This window comes from Alexandromys fortis, unplaced genomic scaffold, assembly GCF_014885135.2.
Source record: "Alexandromys fortis isolate MF-2015 unplaced genomic scaffold, M_Fortis_MF-2015_v1.1 scaffold_196, whole genome shotgun sequence".
Lineage (NCBI taxonomy): Eukaryota > Metazoa > Chordata > Mammalia > Rodentia > Cricetidae > Alexandromys > Alexandromys fortis.
The window spans coordinates 1,710,836-1,730,657 of NW_026068078.1; the positions used below are offsets into that span (position 1 = coordinate 1,710,836).

At 37.0% G+C, this 19,822-nt stretch overlaps 1 protein-coding gene across 1 annotated transcript in view; it reads right to left on the minus strand.

Moving 5' to 3' along the window:
• Positions 1-19,822, minus strand: part of Stpg2 (sperm tail PG-rich repeat containing 2) — a 1,012,587-nt gene that overhangs the window by 687,151 nt on the left and 305,614 nt on the right. The window contains exon 13 of the mRNA XM_050121746.1: positions 8,925-9,070. Within this exon, the coding sequence (XP_049977703.1) occupies positions 8,951-9,070 (120 nt within the window). The 3' untranslated portion in view covers positions 8,925-8,950. The remainder of the gene's footprint in view (positions 1-8,924; positions 9,071-19,822) is intronic.

Below are 19,822 nucleotides of genomic sequence, written 5' to 3' on the forward strand. Positions count from 1 at the left end.
ATTCTCTGTGATTGATTTGTTTTCCAAAATAGTATTAGTAGTAGAACATCTACCAAGATTTTGACATTTAATATTTAATCTTCCACTATGGATGTGCCTAATAAGAATCTGACAGAGTAGGAACCTGAGTAAGAAAAGAAAACTGAATTTTGAGAATGATTGAGAGAGAGAGAACTCTATAACTCAGCAAAGAAATGCCTGAAACCCTCATAGCAAGGAGAGTTAGAAAAGCAATGCACAGGAAAGAATACAGAAAGTTCCAACTATAACCTCACCCTTCCATAGGGTCCCTACCATTTCTGCTAGGGAACAAGCAAGTAGAACAGTATCAACAAGCTCCAATCATAGCAGCAGGCAGGGACCTCTAAATGCTGGAGGATGCCATGGTCCTACAGTGCATCCATTCTGGGGGCTGGCTGAGTTTCCTATCTGTTTTGCTATCTAAGAATACACTTCAGGATTTTTTCATTTTTATAGAAGACAAGTTGCAACAAAGGTCACTTCTGTTGCCACCTTTCCTTAGGAACTGCAGCTGTGTCCTGATGGGAGCAGACTCATGGGCTTGTGTACCCTTGTTCAGTGTCTTGTTTGTTTAGGTGTAGTCTGTTTCATAGCCACAAGCTTGAGTCCTACTCAGACTTGCCCTTTCTGTAATTTCAGATTTATAAATGCTGGTGCCTGGAAACTGCTGATTGATTAAGGGTCATAGAGGAAATAAACTTTACATGTTTGGGTTCAGGAGCCATGCATGCTGAGATTATGACACTTGGCTTTACTGACACTTGTCTTCAAGGGATTTGGAAATAAACATTACTACCATACAACTGAGACTATAGCAGCTACTGGGATGTAACCAAGTGTCACAAGTGTTCCCTTCATTGAAACTGGGACATATGTGCATGGGGTCTTATATCCATGGCAAAATTATACAACTGACTTAATTTACTGCTGTAGTCTAGACAAAAAAATATACTCAGAGAGACTGACAGCATTGAAAGATGAAATAACATCAGAGCCAAATTTAGAGATCCCTTATTACCAAAGTTAAAGCACCTACCACACTGATGTCCTATACCTCACCTAACAGCAAACTGCTGTCCCAGAAACGCTACTCCATCAAACAGGAAAAAGTGACTATCAGAGCATACGAATGTACGTTGGTGCAGGGAAACACACATAAAAGAAAACATGGCTTCTCCAAAGAAGATTATCAGTAATTTTTTACTAGTAGATTTCAAAGTGAAATATCCAAAAGAGAATTTTTAAAAAAGTTCCTAAGAAAACACAGTGAAATGCCAAGAAAACACAGATAGGCAATACAAATAAGTTTAAAAAAATACAGTGGTATGTGAATCTGAAATTCAACAAAGAGATATACATATTTTAAAATGTCAGAACTTTGGAGCCTAGTTTAGAATCAATGCAATAACATTTGTTCTTGTCTAGTATGACAGACCAGAACAAAGAAAAGAAAGTATTTTGGAATCTGACAAGTGTTTTGAGTTAATCTAGTCAGATAAAAGAAAGGAAGAAAAGAAAGAGATGACATGGGATGAGATTTTTTTAAAAAACTTGACAAAACATATAAGCTGTAATATCATTAACTGAATCTTCCCATTATAATAAGTTCAGAAGGTCAAGAAAGCAGGAGCTTAAAATTGAAATGAAATAATGGCTAAATACTTTAGACAGTTTAACAAATATGGATACCCATATATAAGGCAGTTCAAAGGAGCACAACCAAGTAGATTTACCCCAAAATGGACCATCACTGTCATGTGTTGTGCTCACTCACATGTCATGTTCAGAATTGTGAGAAAGAATAAACAACCATGAAGAAATTCCCATTAGACTTCCAGCATAGCTCCAATAGAAAGCTCTTAGGCTAGCAGCAAATGCTGCCAGTCATGACGACTCTACTCAGCAGAATCATCCTTCAAAACTGAAGTCAAAATAAAGAATTTCTCAAACAAGCATAAATTGAGGAAATTCATCACTACCATATCAGCTCTATAAGTAATATTTATTTAGTCTTGTCCTAGGGATCAAAGACAATACTCACATGTAACATGTGCAGAATTGTCATAAGGCTCCCCATAAAGGTATTCAAATAGTGTTGCTACAGACAATCAAATCAATATCCATCTTCCCAAACATATAGGACGTGGAAAAGGATGTGTCACAATTTAATAACTTTTTCCTGGTTTTCCTTTTGCACATAAAATAAACACCAAGTGAAACATGGTGAATATTCCTTTTGTGATTATTTGTAATTTTATACTTTTCAAATTTCAGAGCAAAGCATAAGAAAATCAGCTAGGTAGCTAGCCCACACACACAGTAACAGCGTTGCTTTGTTTTACATGCTGGTGTTCAGAACATCAACACGTTCTCTGGTTAGAGAGAGAGTCTAAAGTTGAAAAGAAAAGCTTTCCTCAGTTGTCTTTATTTATGTCCTGTGGAGGCATCAACATTATGTGTTCACAAAGAATGCAATGAGGGAAAAGAATTAAATGTGTTACAGCAACAAACGGTTCTGTGTCTAGGGATTAGAATGGAAGCTGTTCTTTAAGCAGTTGATGAATGACATCATAACGTAGGAAGAACATCTCTGTGAGAAGACTGTCAGCTTACCCTTCTGTTGAAAGATGTTACCTTTGGGTTGCATCTGTGAGGAGAGAAAGGTTGTTTAAATAACTGGTGCCCCCACTGTACACAGCTCTACCTAAACCCAAATATGCTTTCTCATTGCTTCTTTATTATCCTGAACAAGAAGCCAGTGTGACAGCTCAATCAAACATCATAATTGTTATAACATCATAATCAAATATCATAAATGTCATAGCATGCTGTGTTTTAACCAAACTTATTAAGTATCTTCAAGCAGTTGCAATAAACCTGGCTTTTGGGGTTGTCCTAATGGTCTATTGGAGACATGGGTTTGCTAAAAACGGATGCTACTTTGTCAGCTGTACCTGAAACTGTGTGCTGTATTGTAATAGCAGTTACATATACATCGATGCATTGTAATAGCAGGGTCATATAGACATTGCTGCATTGTAACAGCAGTTACATAAACATTGATGCACTGTAACAGTAGCTACATAGACATTGATGCACTGTATTAGTAGTTACATACACAATGATGCATTGTAACAGTAGCTACATACACATCGCTACATTGTAACAGTAGTCACATACACATTGCTACATTGTAACAGTAGTTGCTTGCACATTGCTACATTGTAACAGTAGTTATATACACATTGCTGCATTGTAACAGTAGTTATATACACATTGCTGCATTGTAACAGTAGTTACATACACATCGCTGCACTGTAACAGTAGTTACATACACATCGCTGCATTGTAACAGTAGTTACATACACATCGCTGCACTAATACACATTGCTGCATTGTAACTGCTGTGCACTGCACCCCCGTGTCTATGCTCTGTGCGCTGGCACCCAGTTCCCGAGCTTCGAGCAAGGGGCTGGAGGTTAAAATACACAAAGACTCACAGACAGAGAAACAGTGACACGGGTCATCCTTGAATTGCTCAAGAATGCCCCTTTATTGTGTTCAGGGGCAGATTCTATAGAGATAGCCACGCCCCAGCCAAACCCACCAGAAACCAATCTCCTGCCATCAGGAACTCCTGAAGGTCTCCTGCTCAGAGCAGCTGTAGGCACTCAGACCAGGGGAAAACAAGAAATTCAGGATCTGGGGTCTTACTGCTCCCAACATGTAACAGCAGCTACATACACATTGCTGCATTGTAACAGCAGTTACATATACATTGCTGCATATACAGTAGCACATCTAATAAGATGAATCCCAGAGAGAGTAAAAAGAGAAAATATCAGCAAATACGCTCTTAAAACTTTCATGGTGTAACTTTATACACTGGATTTTACCAGGGACAAATGATCTGGGAGCGAAGTCCTTTTACAGTACGATTACTTATATAATGTACCTGCAGCATGTAAGAGGCTCTATTAGGGTTCACCTGTGGAGAAACGCTAGTCTATTTCTCAGCTTTGTTTCTGTGAGAGTACACATAACAAACAATGGTTTGATACCTTCGTGACCAGGAGCAGTTGGACACAGATGATCTGACAAAGGAAAAACTGGGAATATTAGAACTTGTTCAAATCCTTTATCTTTTACTGTCTGATGTGTTTCCAACGCAGGAGGTGGTTATGTTTTTACTTCCAACAGTAGGACACTGCTCTATTGTCCACCTTTTCCACCGACATGGGTTAGACTGGTGTCAGCATTTCAACGTAGTATCAGCTCACTCATCTTGAGAGTATTGTAGTTCAGTCAAGCTTTAAGTTTCTTTCTAATTGTGACATAACTAACCATGTGCTTCTCATAAAAGTAAATTAAGGGACAGAGACTCCAAGTTCCACTATATTTACTACAGTGAGGATAATCCTGCATGCAAATATAGTAGTTTGTTGTGAGTTTGCAATGACAATGTAGAAATGCCTAAATACAGGGAAGATGGAGGGGGTTCTTCCTGTCCATCTATAATGCTGAAGTTGAACAGGGCCTTTGTTTGAGAGAGCTTTCACTCAGAGGGTTTCATTTCAGAAAAGAAATTCTAGAGCACTAGTATGATTCTAAAGGAACCTTTTTTATATCACACCACATAGAAGAGGTCAATAAACACCTAGTGGTAAAATGTGCTGTCACAATATAACCTTCATAAACAATAAATTTAGAGGTAAATGATACCAATAAGTAGGCATGCTAACTTAGAGGAAATATATCCTTGCAGAAAACTGCATGTAAATTGTGATAAAAAGAAATTTTAGATATGACAATGAACAAAATATTGTAGACTGTATATAAAAACATATTACTAAGAAATTTTTATCTAAATACACATAAATGAAAGAAGCCACAGAGATAGCCTGAAGAACCAGTAACCTGATAAGATAGAAAAGGAGAAAGTAACACAAGGGAAGACTTGCACTCCCTGTAAAGTCAAGGCAAAGAGTAAGACAACACCACAAAATGGGCAAGAATCTAAGCTGGTGTTGTGGCATTCTTGGGGCCCTACAGGAAGAACCTGACAGAAGGGAAGAACATGATGGAACCTGGTATTTTATCACTTTCCAATGGAAGACATCTGTCAGATGCATTGTGCATTTGTCTACCAGACAATAATAGAGCATTAAACATGGCAGCTAATGATCTCAGCAGCTCCAGAACATCTGAACATTGTACAAGGAGGAAAAGAAAAGGCATGATAAATTAACAGACCTCATGGCAGATAACAGAAAGGCTGGCCTCTGAGAATGCGGGTGATGAGAATTGTGGGAATCCTAAAAAATGAGGGAACTCCTATTCTAAAACAACCAGTCCCAGTCATCGGCGCATCCATATAAAGAGATCTTCTCCTTCCTCTTCAAAGAAATATCAACCACGTTCTAAGTTTTCATAAACAATATTTATTTAGACCAACATATCAGTCATTTGTGAGCTATGGCGAAGAAACAGAAGACAGGCTACAAGCAGAGCGACGGCTGAGTCAGAGTGGGGGCTCCCTTCTATGGTGTAAAATGATGGTGAGTGGAATGCTTACAACATGGTAACATGACAAAGAGCTTACACATACTAGTCAAGTGGAAGTTTTAGATATAAATAAGCAATAATTTAAGACTCCAGTAGATGTACTTAACTTCAGGTTAGATGATAGAGGATTGATAAGTACAAAAGTACATTCAACACAAGACAAAGAATGCTCATAATCATATTGCCAAATTAGGATAAGACAGGATGTGGAACATCAATACTTGAAAAAAAAAACAATTTGTGATAATTTTTATGATTGATAAAAAGCACCAAATCACACAATGCAAAATATTGCAAACATCAAAGAACACTGAGGCAGACACTGAAGGGAAGAAAACCTAGGAACATTAAATTTGTGCGTTGGCTTATGTTTTGTTTTTTCTGATCTCTGAAAGAAGATAAAAGACACAATCTTCAAAGCAAAAACAGCTCATTAAGAGCATGGGAGAGAGATGATAATACAATGGCGGTTTCGATATGCAGAAAGAAAATATATTCCAACCTGGTTTTTGTAATTTAGCAAAATTCTTCCAATAATTAAAATGAAATAATGACATAACTTTTCTATAGAAAATACTGATGTGGTCACTAACCTAAAATGTGGATGTTCCAATCTAGATCATCACTAACCAATAGAATTATAACTTTGACCATAGGTATTTTATACCGCATAATTACCACATAAAAATTAAAGAAATGAAAACATGGCATTTTATTTAGCCTAATAGGTCTGAAATATTATTCTAGCACAAAATGTGTAATACTCAAATATCTCCTGCCACCTTAAATATAAATCTAAGAATTTATATTTAATGTCTGTGATACTAATAAAGAATTTTATCTGTTCCTCTAATAGTCTATGATATGTCAGATTTTTTAGTTTTAGAGGATTATTGCTTTGATAAATAACTGTTGTCTGTTTAGAATCTAGTCCCTAATAATTAATATAATCATTCTCAATTTCTGAAGTACAATGTCTTCTAATAGTATGAACACTGAAATGAAAAAGAATCTTTGGATACAGCATCATTAAATGTTTAAATACAGTACTGCATTACAAAAACAATGTCTAAGGCACAATCATAGTCATTATGGTTAGTTTACAGCTACTATATGTTAATGTTTTATATGAGAATATCTATTCATTTGTCTAAATGTACCCAGAGTTATAATCTGTTGGACACAGGAGACCACTTCCTATATAGAACCCCAGTAGAACAGACAATAAGAGCAACAATGAATAAATGAGACCTACTGAAACTGAGAAGCTTCTGTAATGCAAAGGACACTGTCATTAAGACAAAAAAGGCGGCCTACTGAATGGGAGAAGATCTTCACCAATCCCGCATCAGACAAAGGTCTGATCTCCAAAATATATAAAGAACTCAAGAAACTAGACATTAAAACCCTAATTAACACAATTAAAAAAAATGGGGTACTAAACTGAACAGAGAATTCTCAACAGAAGACATTCAAATGGCCAAAAGACACTTAAAGTCATGCTCAACCTCCTTAGCAATCAGGGAAATGCAAATCAAAATAACTTTGAGATACCATCTTACACCTGTCAGAATGGCTAAAATTGAAAACACCAATGATAGCCTATGCTAGAGAGGATGTGGAGTAAGGGAAACACTCTTCCATTATTGGTGGGAATGCAAACTTGTGCAACCTCTTTGGAAATCAGTGTGGCGGTTTCTCAGGAAATTTGGAGTCAACCTACCTCAGGACCCAGGAATTCCACTCTTGGGAATATACCCAAGAGATGCCCAATCATACAATAAAAGCATTTGTTCAACTATGTTCATAGCAGCACTATTTATAATAGCCAGAACCTAGAAACAACCTACGTGCCCCTCAATAGAAGAATGGATAAAGACGGTGTGGCACATATACACTTTATAGAGTTTTATTCATCAGTAAAAACAACGACATCTTGAATTTTTCATACAAATGGATGGAAATAGAAAACACTTTACTGAGTGAGATAACCCAGACCCAAAAAGATAAATATGGTATTTACTCAATCATAAGTAGATTCTAGCCTTAAATAAAGGACATTAAGCCTATAATTCATGATCCTAGAGAAGCTAAATAAGAAGGTGAACCCAAAGAAAAACATACAGTTATCCTCCTGGATACTGGAAGTAGACAAGATTTCCAGGCAAAAGTTGGGAGCATGGGGGTAGGGGTGGGGTGGGGGGTTAGAGGAGATGGGGAGAGAGAAGGGAGAAGGGGAGGATTGGGGAGAGCTTGAGGGAATGGGATGGTTGAGATGGAGGGTGGATGTGGAAGCAGGGAAGTAGCTATCTTAATTAAGAGAGACATTTTAGGATTGCCAGGAGACTTGAGTCTAGAGGGGTTCCCAGGTGTCCAAGGAGATGTTTTTTCCTTGGGCAGCAGAGGAGAGGGTGCCTGAACTGGCCTTATCCCATAGCCACTCTGATGAATATCTTGCATATCACCATAGAACCTTCATCTGGCGATGGATGGAGATAGAGACAGAGACCCACATTGGAGCACTGGACTGAGCTCCCAAGGTCCAAATGAAGAGCAGAAGGAGGGAGAACATGAGCAAGGAAGTCAGGACCGCGAGGGATGCGTCCACCCACTGAAAAGTTTGGACTAATCTAATGGGAGCTCACCAAGGCCAGCTGGACTGGGACTGAACGAGCACGTGATCAAACCTGACTCTCTAAATGTGACTGACTGAGAAGCCAAGGACAATGGCACTGGGTTTTGATTCTACTGCATGGACTGGCTTTGTGGGAGCCTAGTCTGTTTGGGTGCTCACCTTCCTAGACCTAGATGGAGGGGGGTGGACCTTGGAATTCCCACAGGGCAGGGAATCCTGACTGCTCTTCGGACTGGAGAGGGAGGGGGAGGGGAGTGGGGGGAGTGGGAGGTAAATGGGAGGAGGGGAAGAGTTGGAAATTTTTAAAAAATAAAAAAATAATAATCTGTCCAGAAAATACTCAAGTTGCCATATTATATAATTTCAAAATATTTGGCTAAAGCACAATTTTAATTTATTATAATTTATTAAGAGACAATGTATTTCTTTGTAATGGAAAAGTATGTCAACCAAGAGGCTGCAACTTAATCACATTAAGGTAACTCCCCTGTCTTAACAATAAAAAAAGCTATCAAAATCAGATTAACAGTCAAATGTAGAAGCATGAAGATGATCTTCACTATAATCTGTTAATGATTGCTTCACACCATCAACCTAGGTGATCTCGGTGAGTGAAGTTAAGGATCTGACCAAGATATCACCCCAGAGTGGAAGGGGGTGATGCCCATGTATCTCTATGACCCTGTGGGTCTAGTGTACTCACCAGTTAGAATACTGCACTATCTCTCTTCAATGTTTCTGTTTGGCTTTCTGTTCTGGATGAGAGGTATTTTCTCTCTTAGAGGATGAATATGGCAGAGTGACATTGTATGTTCTCTTCAGAACCGAATGTCTTAAAAACGGACTGAGCTGAGGAGAGAAACAGAGCAACTTAGTTTAATTATATCATCCATATACTTTGAAGGATTAGTTTATATAAATGAACAGTGGTCTTGTTAATACAAACTAACTCACTGATGTCATTTATTAATACCCTAAATGTTTAGATTGATATCCAAAGTATTCTTTAACATACAATGACCTTAACTAAACTGTACTTAATATTTTGTTTATATGTATCTGAGAGAAACCAAACCCTTCGGTAAAACCTACAACTTTCTAATAATGAGTGGGTGCATTAGAACGTGTAAGTTTTATTTTTTTAATATTGTGTTTCCAGTGAAAGCAGATACTAACTTTTAACATGTTTTCTCCCAACATTTGCCATTCTGACAAATATCTGGTGTTAAAATATACCAATATCATCTTTCCAAGACTATTCTAGTAATGTGAGCATGAGATAGCAAGACACAGCCCGTTTACCTGACCCAGGCAACAGACCAATGAAAACACTGAGGAAAAAAAAGAGTTTGAAACAACTTTACAAGGATCAAAACTAAAATTAAGGCAATATTCATTCCCCCGCTGTTATCTACATGTCTTTTTGGAGATATCTGCAAAATCAGGACGATGAACATGTGACTCTGCTTTGGTATTGCTGTAAGTATTAACTGAAGTCAACTGTGTGAGCAAATCAAGCCTAACACACAGTTTGAACACAACCCTTGCAACACCTCCTTCTTATTTACATTTCCTTCCCAGGAGACACACACAGTAGGATGAATAGAGGAGCTGGAAACTGAGGCTAAAAGTTTCAGCCATCAAGTTGAGAATTCTGCATTCTAGGCTTATAGTTTTCCACTGGGGTCTGAATGTGATAATTAACCACACCCTGCAATGGCTCTGCTTACTTACTCTAGAGCCGTGGCTCTCAACCTTCCTAATGCTGCAGCATTTTAATACTGCTCCTCATGTTGTGGTGACCCCCAACCATAAATTTATTTTCATTGCTACTTCATAACTATAACTCTGCTATTGTTATGTTGTTATGAATTGTACTGTTAATATCTGTGGTTTCCAATGGTCTGAGGAAACCCCTGTGAAAAGGTCCTTAGATTCACAAAGGGGTCACAAACCACAGGTTGAGAACTGCTTCTTTAGAGATTTCTTTCCCCCCTCTGTTGGTTCATCTGAAAAAGAAAAAAAAAAAGCCTGTGGTATCTTCAAGTTACTTGTTCCCTTGTCTGTTGCTCCCCCTGCCAACCTTACATATAGGAAATACAGGATTAGAGCAATTGTATTCTGATTCTTAAACCCACAGATTTGTCACTTATTTGCCAAAACTCTCAGTGTGTGTGTGTGTGTGTGTGTGTGTGTGTGTGTGTGTGTGTAAAATTGGGGACCAAAATGGACTAGAAAAAGGAAAGGAGAGTTAATTCAAACCACCTACTGCCTATTCCTTACCAACTTCCAAGCAAATACACTGACTTCAGAAGGTCGAGAGTCTGTCATTATTAGGAAATGATGAAGTTCGGAGGACCATTAGAAACCAAAGGTTGGCATAAAAACGTTTTGTGAAGCCCTAAGTTTCCGAGCTGCTAGTTACTATGCACAATCATAGAAGTAGGTTTCTAATAATCTCATCACAGAGATACAAACAGAGCTGAATTTGGGCACAAGGAAGTAGAAACAGAGTGGAAGTGCAAAGGCTTTATCTACATCAGAAGCAAGAAATGACCAATTTACTAAAGTCACTGCGGCACAGGTTCTTTCTATGCCCTTCCTTAAAGGCTCTCACACTAAAGACTTCTGATGTGGAAGGTTTCTCTTACTAAGAGCTGATGGCACCATACATTAGAGAAAAAGTGAGCTTTATATTACCTAAGATGGAGTGACTCACTCAGCAAACAGTGGTTAATGAATGGAACTGTATCTTAAAGTACCCGCATTTAGCATCCTATGACAAAGCTATGATTCAAGCAACAAAAAATGGGCGCATTCAAAAGACATATGTGTTAAAGTAATAAGTTTCGTATTTATAAAAAAAATAAATTACTACATATCATCTAGATATTATGTATCTAAATTAAAATATCTAAATGTTTAAAATGTATATTACAAATTCAATAGATGAAAATACTACTGGTTACTATACCTAGGATTTTATTTTAGAAAGTCATTCTGATTATAAAAAAGGTAACTGAAATTTACCATATTGTTTTAAACAAAAAAAATATATTATTTCAAAAGTCAAGGAGGAAATTGGCACAATGGTTTTTTACCAGGAAATGAAAAGGCTGCCATAATTATTTTACTAAGTTAGAGGACAAGGCTTCCAAACATGCTACTGCTTACATCAAAGAATATGTATTCTTAAGTATTCTTAAGAACCTGATACTGAGTGACATCTAAGGATAAGTAACCTCTGGAGGATCTGACACTATAACATCTAAGGAATTGTAGACTCCAGAGGATCTGATACTGTGTAACATCTAAGGATAAGAAGACTCCAGAGGATCTGATACTGTGTAATATCTAAGGATGCCTAAGCTCAGGAGGATCGGATACTGTGTGACATCTATGGATATGTAGACCATGGAGGATCTGATACTATGTAACATCAAGTATATGTAGGCTCTGGAGGATTTTAAGACTCACTAGAAAGAGGCGACAAAGCACTGGAGGACAGCAGCAGGCCCACACCAAGGGTCAACTAACCTTTGACAAGGCAGCAAAGCAATACAGTGGAGAAACAACAATTGTCAGGGTTACAGGAAGCCAGAGGGAAACAGAATTAGTGATTTAACTTTGAGGAAGATGTGATGATGACCAAAGAGACAGCCATTAAGAATTTGACAGTGAGTGACAAAACTAAAGTGGATGGCCACACCTAATCCTAAATTCTAAACCACTAGAAAATATCAAGTTAACAATTCTGTTCTTCCTAAGGCACATGCATATGGAAGAAAGCCTGCTACCCTTACTAGAGACTTTTAGCCATCATTTTATGCCTTAGATGATACTGAACATGAGATAGGCCTTTCGTGTATTTGAGCTTCCTGAAATCATGTGCAGATGTAACTTTAAGAATGGAAATTCTGAAAGTGTCTCCCTTTCGGAAATACTGAAAGAATTTCTGAATACTGAAAGAGTAGCCTGATGTTCACCTCGGAGTTTTATATTCTATATCAGATGGCTTGCAAAACTGATTTAAAATTAATCTGAACTAAGAACAATTTATATGTGTTGTTTCATTTACATCATGATGAATGTACGTGAATCATGAATTACTGCTGCAGAGAAATCAATGCACCTTTTAAAGCTGTGTTTCTGTCTCAAATGCCTAATGAAATAAATTAGACTATACTCTAACTTCCCATTGGTTATAGCGTTCAGTAAACTTATAAATAATATTGTATATATTCACTATGTGCTTTAAAATATATTGCTTAAATCACGTTAGTCATGAAAGGGTATTAGTGCATATTTGTTCAAACGCTTGCTAGGATTAAAAGCATATATTTTCTTCCCCAGAATGACAAATGCCTTCCCAAATCTCAGTAAAAAATACTTTTTTTTAGATGCAGCACTTTGTTCCATGTCAGAAAAGAAAATGAGAAGGTAAGGAGCTGTTTGCTTTTGTGGTATATGCATCTTAGAAGATAGAATATTGAAATTATTAGCAAATAGTTTTGAAAAAGTCACTACCAGGAAAGACTAAGATAGAATATCCATTCCAATGTAAAGGTGATTAAAGGAACATAATGACTAATGCATGATTCTTGATGTAAAATATTAATCAAAGAGTTAGAGAATTAGAATAAGATCTATATTACAGATAATAGCATAGTAACAATGAGAATCCCTAATTTTTATCACTGTTCTGTGGTTTGAGAAGATAATACCTTCCGGGAAAGGAGATAAATTCTGATGTACTTAAAAGTGAAAGATTATGATATATTATAGATCCAACAATGTCATAAAATACAGTATATAAAATGCAGAGCTATTTATGTGTATGAGAGAATAAAAGAGAGAAAATGGAGGGAAATATAAAACATATTTCACAATAACAATTAAAATATCAACTTTTGGATATGTTTCAAAACAAATGCAACAATGTATAATCTTATTTTTTAAATTTTTATTTTATGTGTCTGGGTGCTTTCGCTGCACATATGTAAGTGAACCGTATTGTTTCTGGTGCTCTCAGAGGCCAGAAGAGGTGGACTAGGAGCCCCTAGAACTGGAGTTACAACTGGTTTGGGGCCATGGTGTGGTGCTGAGTATTGAAGCTGGGGGTACTCTAAACCCACAAGCCATCTCTCCAGCCCCATAACATGCAGTGCTACAGTGAAGCATTCTCTTTGGGTTCCCAGTAGCCAGACACTCTGCAGCTTCTGTGCTTAGGATTTGTCTTCCTCAAGAAATAGAAGCTCTGGGCTGGGGCACTGGCTCAGCAGTTAAGAGCACCGGCTATTAGGTTTAGTTCTTAGGGCAAACGTCAAGGCATAACTGCTTCATGTGGTAGATCTACTTTCAGCTGTTTTTGAGACCTCTCTGCACTGATTTCCAGAGAAGATGCACAGATTTGTATTCTCACTAACAATGAATGAGGGCCCCTCTTTCTCCACAACCTTTGTTGCCAGTTGTTCTGTTGATCTTGGACACCTGAGAAGAGTGACATGAAATCTCAAGGTTGTTTAAATTTGTATTTCCTTAGTTGCAAAGGGTAAGGAACACTTCTTGAAGTATTCCTTAGCCATTTTTATTTCTTTGTTTGAGAACTCTAGTTAGATCACTAGACCATATTTTTATTGGGTCATTTGTTCCTTTGACTCTTTGTCTTATGAATTCTTTGAATATTCTGGATAGCAATCCCCCTCCAGATCTAGCTGACAAGATTCTCGCCCATTCAGTTAGTTTCTTCTTCGCTCATCACCTCACATCTCCACCTGACGCAGCCACAGAGAGATCTGTTTGGATCTGGCTCCATTCATTCACATTAGGCTTAGGATACAGAGCCTTGTGGTTAAGTATGACATTCTCAGTTCTTCCCCATACTCATTTTATAAACACACTAAAATTAAGTTCTCTATATACTCTGTTTTTGATGGTCAATTGCAGACAGTTGTCTGTTTCAGCTACAAAACTTAGTGATGCTGTCCATGAGTGCACATGTCTGCTAATGCATACACATACACACTTCTGTGATAATATCTGCACACTTAGATTTACAGAGCTGACCGACGAGGTTCTGCAGTTATCTAGGAATTTCATTTTGCCTACATTTCCCCGGTGTCCTGTGTCTTTTGTCTCCATCCCTGTCTTGTACTTTAGGTGTGCTCATGGAAATGAAGTGCTGTGATACTGCCATGAACGGAATGTTTGTGTTTCCCCGAAGTCCACATTCTAAAACCCTGCTCTCCAACATGGTAGGAAGGGGTTCAGTACTTGCTTTTAGAGGGGGCTTTCATGAAAAGACCAGCGCTCTTCTATGACAGAGAGGTAGGTGGCTAGCTCTCTGCTCTGTGAGGATGAAAAGCCTGGGAACTCCTATGCCAGCTGGAGAGAGCTCCTACCAAAACCCAACCATACTAAAGTCTGATCTCAGCATTCCAGCTTCCAAAAATTTTGGAACACATTTATTTTTGTTTATAAGCCAATCACTCTATATTATTCTGTTATAGCATCCTGAAATTATCACAAGACATATATATGTATATATATTTTTGTTTGTATGTATAAAATGTGTCTATGGTAGTTGGTGTCAACTGTCAACTTGACAGAATCTAGAGTTGCATGGGATATACCCCTTTGGGAGTCGTCATGGTTACTGTAATTAAGGCAGGAAGACCTGCCCAAAGTTTTTCAGCTTCTATTCCATGGTTTGGATTGTGACTGTATAAACAAAAAAAAAAAAAGGAAAGTTAGCACAAACATGGACTCATTAATTTTTTCTTCTGTAATGCAGACGGAATGTGACCAGCTGCTTCAGGCTACAGCTACCTTGACTTCAACCATAATGAACTTGGCTGTGAGCTACAATAAACCCTTTCCCTCTTAAATTGCTTTTCTTAGTGTGCTTTATCACAGCAACAGCAAAGACTCTTGGAGACATTCTTCTATTTCAGTTTTTCTGGAAGATGCATTGAATTTGCTTTTCATGCTTAGACACACAACACCTCTAGAACTGGTTCTGTTTGTGAAGTAAGGTAGCACTTCACTTTTTCCCATAAGAAAGGCCAACTGGATGAGTGTTATTTCTTGTTGAGACCAACTTTCAACTTCCTTGTAAGACTGTATTTTCATAGAATCTCCATGGTAATATTTGCTAAATACACTCTTCCATTTGTTTACCCCTATGACATTGTCTTATCAAAAGTGAATTTCTAGAAATCTAGGCACTGACTATAATCACACTAGTTGTGCTTTTACGCATGGCTGCTTTGGCTGAAGAGTTCCATATACAGAAACAAATAAAGTGCAAAACACCCTGCCAATCATTCACATACATAAACTGATGAAACTTTTTATCAGAAACTACACTTATTAGCAGGACAGACTAAGCTCATGTCCTTAGTATATCAAAGCCCAGCACATAAGCATATACCTCCAGTTTCTTGAATCAGTCATAATTTTTGACATTGATTTTATTTAATATTCAACTCAGAAATGACTTTTGTATATTTTATTTTATGTCATTAAAATTAAAGCTTTTCTTTTATTTTCAGAGTATCTAATAACTAATTTTATTGATTTTTATTGTCATTGACTCATATAATTTATTTTAAATAATTGTAAATTTTCAATTTATGATATATCATCAGAAAATTATCACAATTTAATTTTCCCAATATTTATACTTGTAATTTTAATTTCTATTTCTTTCTTGGGGGTTGAGACAGTGTTTCTCCATGATGTTCTGGCTGTTCTGGAACTCGCTCGCTCTGCAGATCAGGCTACACACAAACTCAGAGATCTGCCTGCCTCTTTTTCTCAAGTGCTGAGATTAAAGTCATGCACCACCAATCCCCAGCTCTATTTCCTTTTTATACCACATTGCCAGGTTAAATAGAAGTTGTAACTAACATTAATTCCTAATGATAGCTTTTACATTTTAGAATCATCATTCTTTTAAATAGTCTTATTTACTTGTGTCACTGGCCTATCTCAGTTTAAGAGGTTGTGTGTGGGATGAAAAATCCCAGAAGATACACTTCAAAGGGGGAAGTCTAAACAGGAACCTCCGAAGAGCACACGGTAACTACTAGAAGAAAAGGATTACTTTGCATCTTACTCAGCCTGCGGTCCCTAGGAATTACTTATTTTCAGTCGTTCAGAATTACCATGGAAGTCTCCAATCAGTAGTTCCAGCCCAAAAACACAGTTGCTGGTGCGATCATTTTGCTCAGTGAAACTGCAGAATTGTTTTCAACACCACTGCCCAGGCGCATTCTACGGAAAATGCCTTTTCTGTCCTTGTTCTATCGCTCTGTAGCCTTACCTGCCACTGGTCTCATCAGAGTTTGGGTTCAGTAATTGTTATGGGCATATAATAGAATGTTAGTGTTGCTTTAATCTGTATTTCTTAACAAATATAGGTCATGTTTTTAAATGCATATTTTCTGGTCATTATGCTCAGTTCACAATGCCATGAAATAATAGTAACAGGATGCAAAAACTAAGATACATTATTGCACAGATGGCCCCAGTGTAAAAGGATACATTTATGCCCTCTGCTGTGCTCTTACTCTTAAAAGTCACCAACTGGTCTTCAATTGAGAAACTGCCACAATTGTGTCAGGTAATGATCCTTCTCCTAAGAAGTAGTCCTTTATTGTGGATGTAGTTATCTTCTTTTTGAGCTGAGTTCTCTACTTCTAAGAGGAGTTGGTAATAAGCGCTGGAGGCAAACCATGCTTTTGTATTCCATGATGACAGCAATCTCTAAAAATTATCACTTCCATTTAGCAAAACCCGGTCTGTGTATATCCCAGTCAGCTATTGGCTCCAATGGCCTCTGCTCCAGATAATGTCTGTGCTCACCAGAATTTTCGTCCTGAGTTCTGTTAGATGGTTTGCTAGCATTAACTAAGAATACTTCATGGTCTATTATCAAGGTGTTATGCTAGAGTGTTAATTACCCTATCTTTTATATATGGCCATTTTCCTTCATGGTGGCTTGTGATTTGGTTGTGGCTCTTGTCATCTCAATCTCACTGATTAGGGATGAAAAATAAGCTCAAATAAAAAACATCAAAAAGAAAAAGAAAAACAAACAATCTCACCAAAGTGTTTTATCTTTATATGAGTCTAGGGTTTTTAAACAATCCTTTAAAATCTACTTATTATCAAATCACAGGGCAATAAAAATGTTATGCATGCCTCTGATTATAACAGATCTAAGACTTTGAAGCTGCCTGTTAAATACTAGCCATATCTAGCCTGCAGTACCAAGGCCATAGGAATTCGTGCCAAGTGCTACAACTTCTGCAAGTCTGTTTTCCCAATGTGTAGTTGACAGTTCCTAGGACACTTCCCCATCACTTGTGTTTACTAATATCTAGTTATTTCCCAAGCACTACTCCACGACTTCTTTATGGATTTGCTGTTGGAGATGCTTTATATTGTTTTATGGCAATTATCCACAGACCACATGTATGATGCAAAAACTGAATAAAGGCTATTCAATTTAATTCAATTAAATGCATAATTTAGCATTGCTCAAAATGATACTATGTTTACATACATTTGAATTTAAAAAGTTTGACTCACATTGCTCTATTTTATTTTTTACTTCTTACTGCCAACATTTTCTGATCAAGTTCTTGCTAATGTGATTACAACTCAGTAGTAACTGATTCTTTTTGAGGGGGGGCGGTTAGGGTAAGGGGTTCAAGACAAGTTAAAAACATGCACCACCATTGCTCATCTTAACTGGATGGTTTTGAGGAATACAACTTATTTATTAGTGATAGGGTTATTTTACATTACCTTCCATTCTTCCTGGATTAGTTAAAAGGGTATGCCATCTGAGCTATAACTTACATATTTAGTCACTTCACTGCCTCATAATTTTTTGAGTTGGTGTGGACACTAAGTCTCCTTTCTCACCACTAAAAATAAGCTGTGTTAGAAGAGTGACTGGCTTATAGCAAGAGATCTTTGATCTCCTACTCAAGTCCATTATCACTATTAGTGTGTGTGAGGTAACACTCTTTGCATGCAACAGTGTGCATGTGGAGGTCAGAGGACAACTTCATGGGGTCATTCTCGTCTTCATATTTTACACTGGTTTTGGGGGGCAAACTCAGACTGTCAGGTATTCGTGGCAGGTGCTTTTCCACTGAACTGAGAGCTATCTCACCGTTCCTCTCGGTCATATTTGTTAATAATAATTTTTATAAATGTTATTTCTATTTATTTCCAAATGTTAAATGTCATCATTTTCACGCATAAGTTTTAATATTTTAAATAGCTAAGTTGACTAAATTCTTTTTTGGGATTCTTCCATTTGTAGTCATAGTTAACATATATTACTCATACTTTCCCAGGCAGGGCTTAGTAAAATTTTCCAAAATGGACACAAACATAGTAAAAAAAAAAGTTAGAATGGGGCTTCAGACATGGCTCATTAGTTAAGAGAATTCCTGTTCAACAAACGAACCCAGGTTCAATTCCTAGCACCCATATCGCATGGCTCACCAGCACCTATTAACTCTAGATCCCAGGGATCCAATACCCTCTGCTATCCCCAAGAACATCCTCCCCCTCCCCCAACCCTTCAACCCACCTCTTTCCTTCTCTTTCTCAGTCACATACTCACACCCACACAAAATTAATAAGCAAAAGGTGGTAGGATAAGATTAAAAGTGTGAAATTAGTTAATATAAGAAACTAAACTGGTGATTACTTTCCATATCTTCTCAGATGTAGTAAATTATGCATTCAAGTAGGAAATGTGATTATCTATAAGTTCAGAAATAACTATAGCATTTGTTAAAGATATTTGCAGTAGACTTTTTGGTACCAATGCTAGTGTAGTCAAAATTCACAAATGTGTAAAGAAAAAAATAGTTAACATTTTAGTGACATTTTTTAAAAGTTCACAGCATTCAAACGAAATACTGTAGCTGAGAAGTGGAAAATGACTAAGTTATCTCCAGTACGTTCAAAAGGTCATGAGGACTGCCTATCCACTAAATCCACCCATCTGCCAGAAAGTCAGAACCAGACAGAGCATTGACATTATTACAGATGGAGAAGATAAGCCAGGTCCATTGATTATATTCAGAACTTAACATGATTATTACTCTTTAGTTTTCATGGCAACCACAAGAGATTTTTTTCATTTCTTAAGTTAAAATGTTAAAAGTATAAGGTTTTACATTAATAGTTTTACTGTCGTAACTATCAAATTCTTATTTTTAAAACATTAATTATACATTGGCATAATTAAAGGTTTTAATTTTACCTATGGTTGAAAACCTGAAAGCATCATCTTTCAATGCTAAAGGAAAAGTACAACAGAATCACCAGATTAACCAAAAGAAGTGTTCAAGTTTAAAATAAATTACATGTATAACGGGTTCAAGAATCCATTTTAGATTCGTACAGTATGCATATTATATGAAACAAAAAGTATATTAATAATAAAGTGATTTTTAAAAATCTATTAAAAGGAGACCAGTCTGTTTAGATGATTATACTACAGATAGAATTGGAGAAAAATGAAAAAGCAAGTAAATAGGTTAAAAAGTTTAGATTTTTCTTGACTGG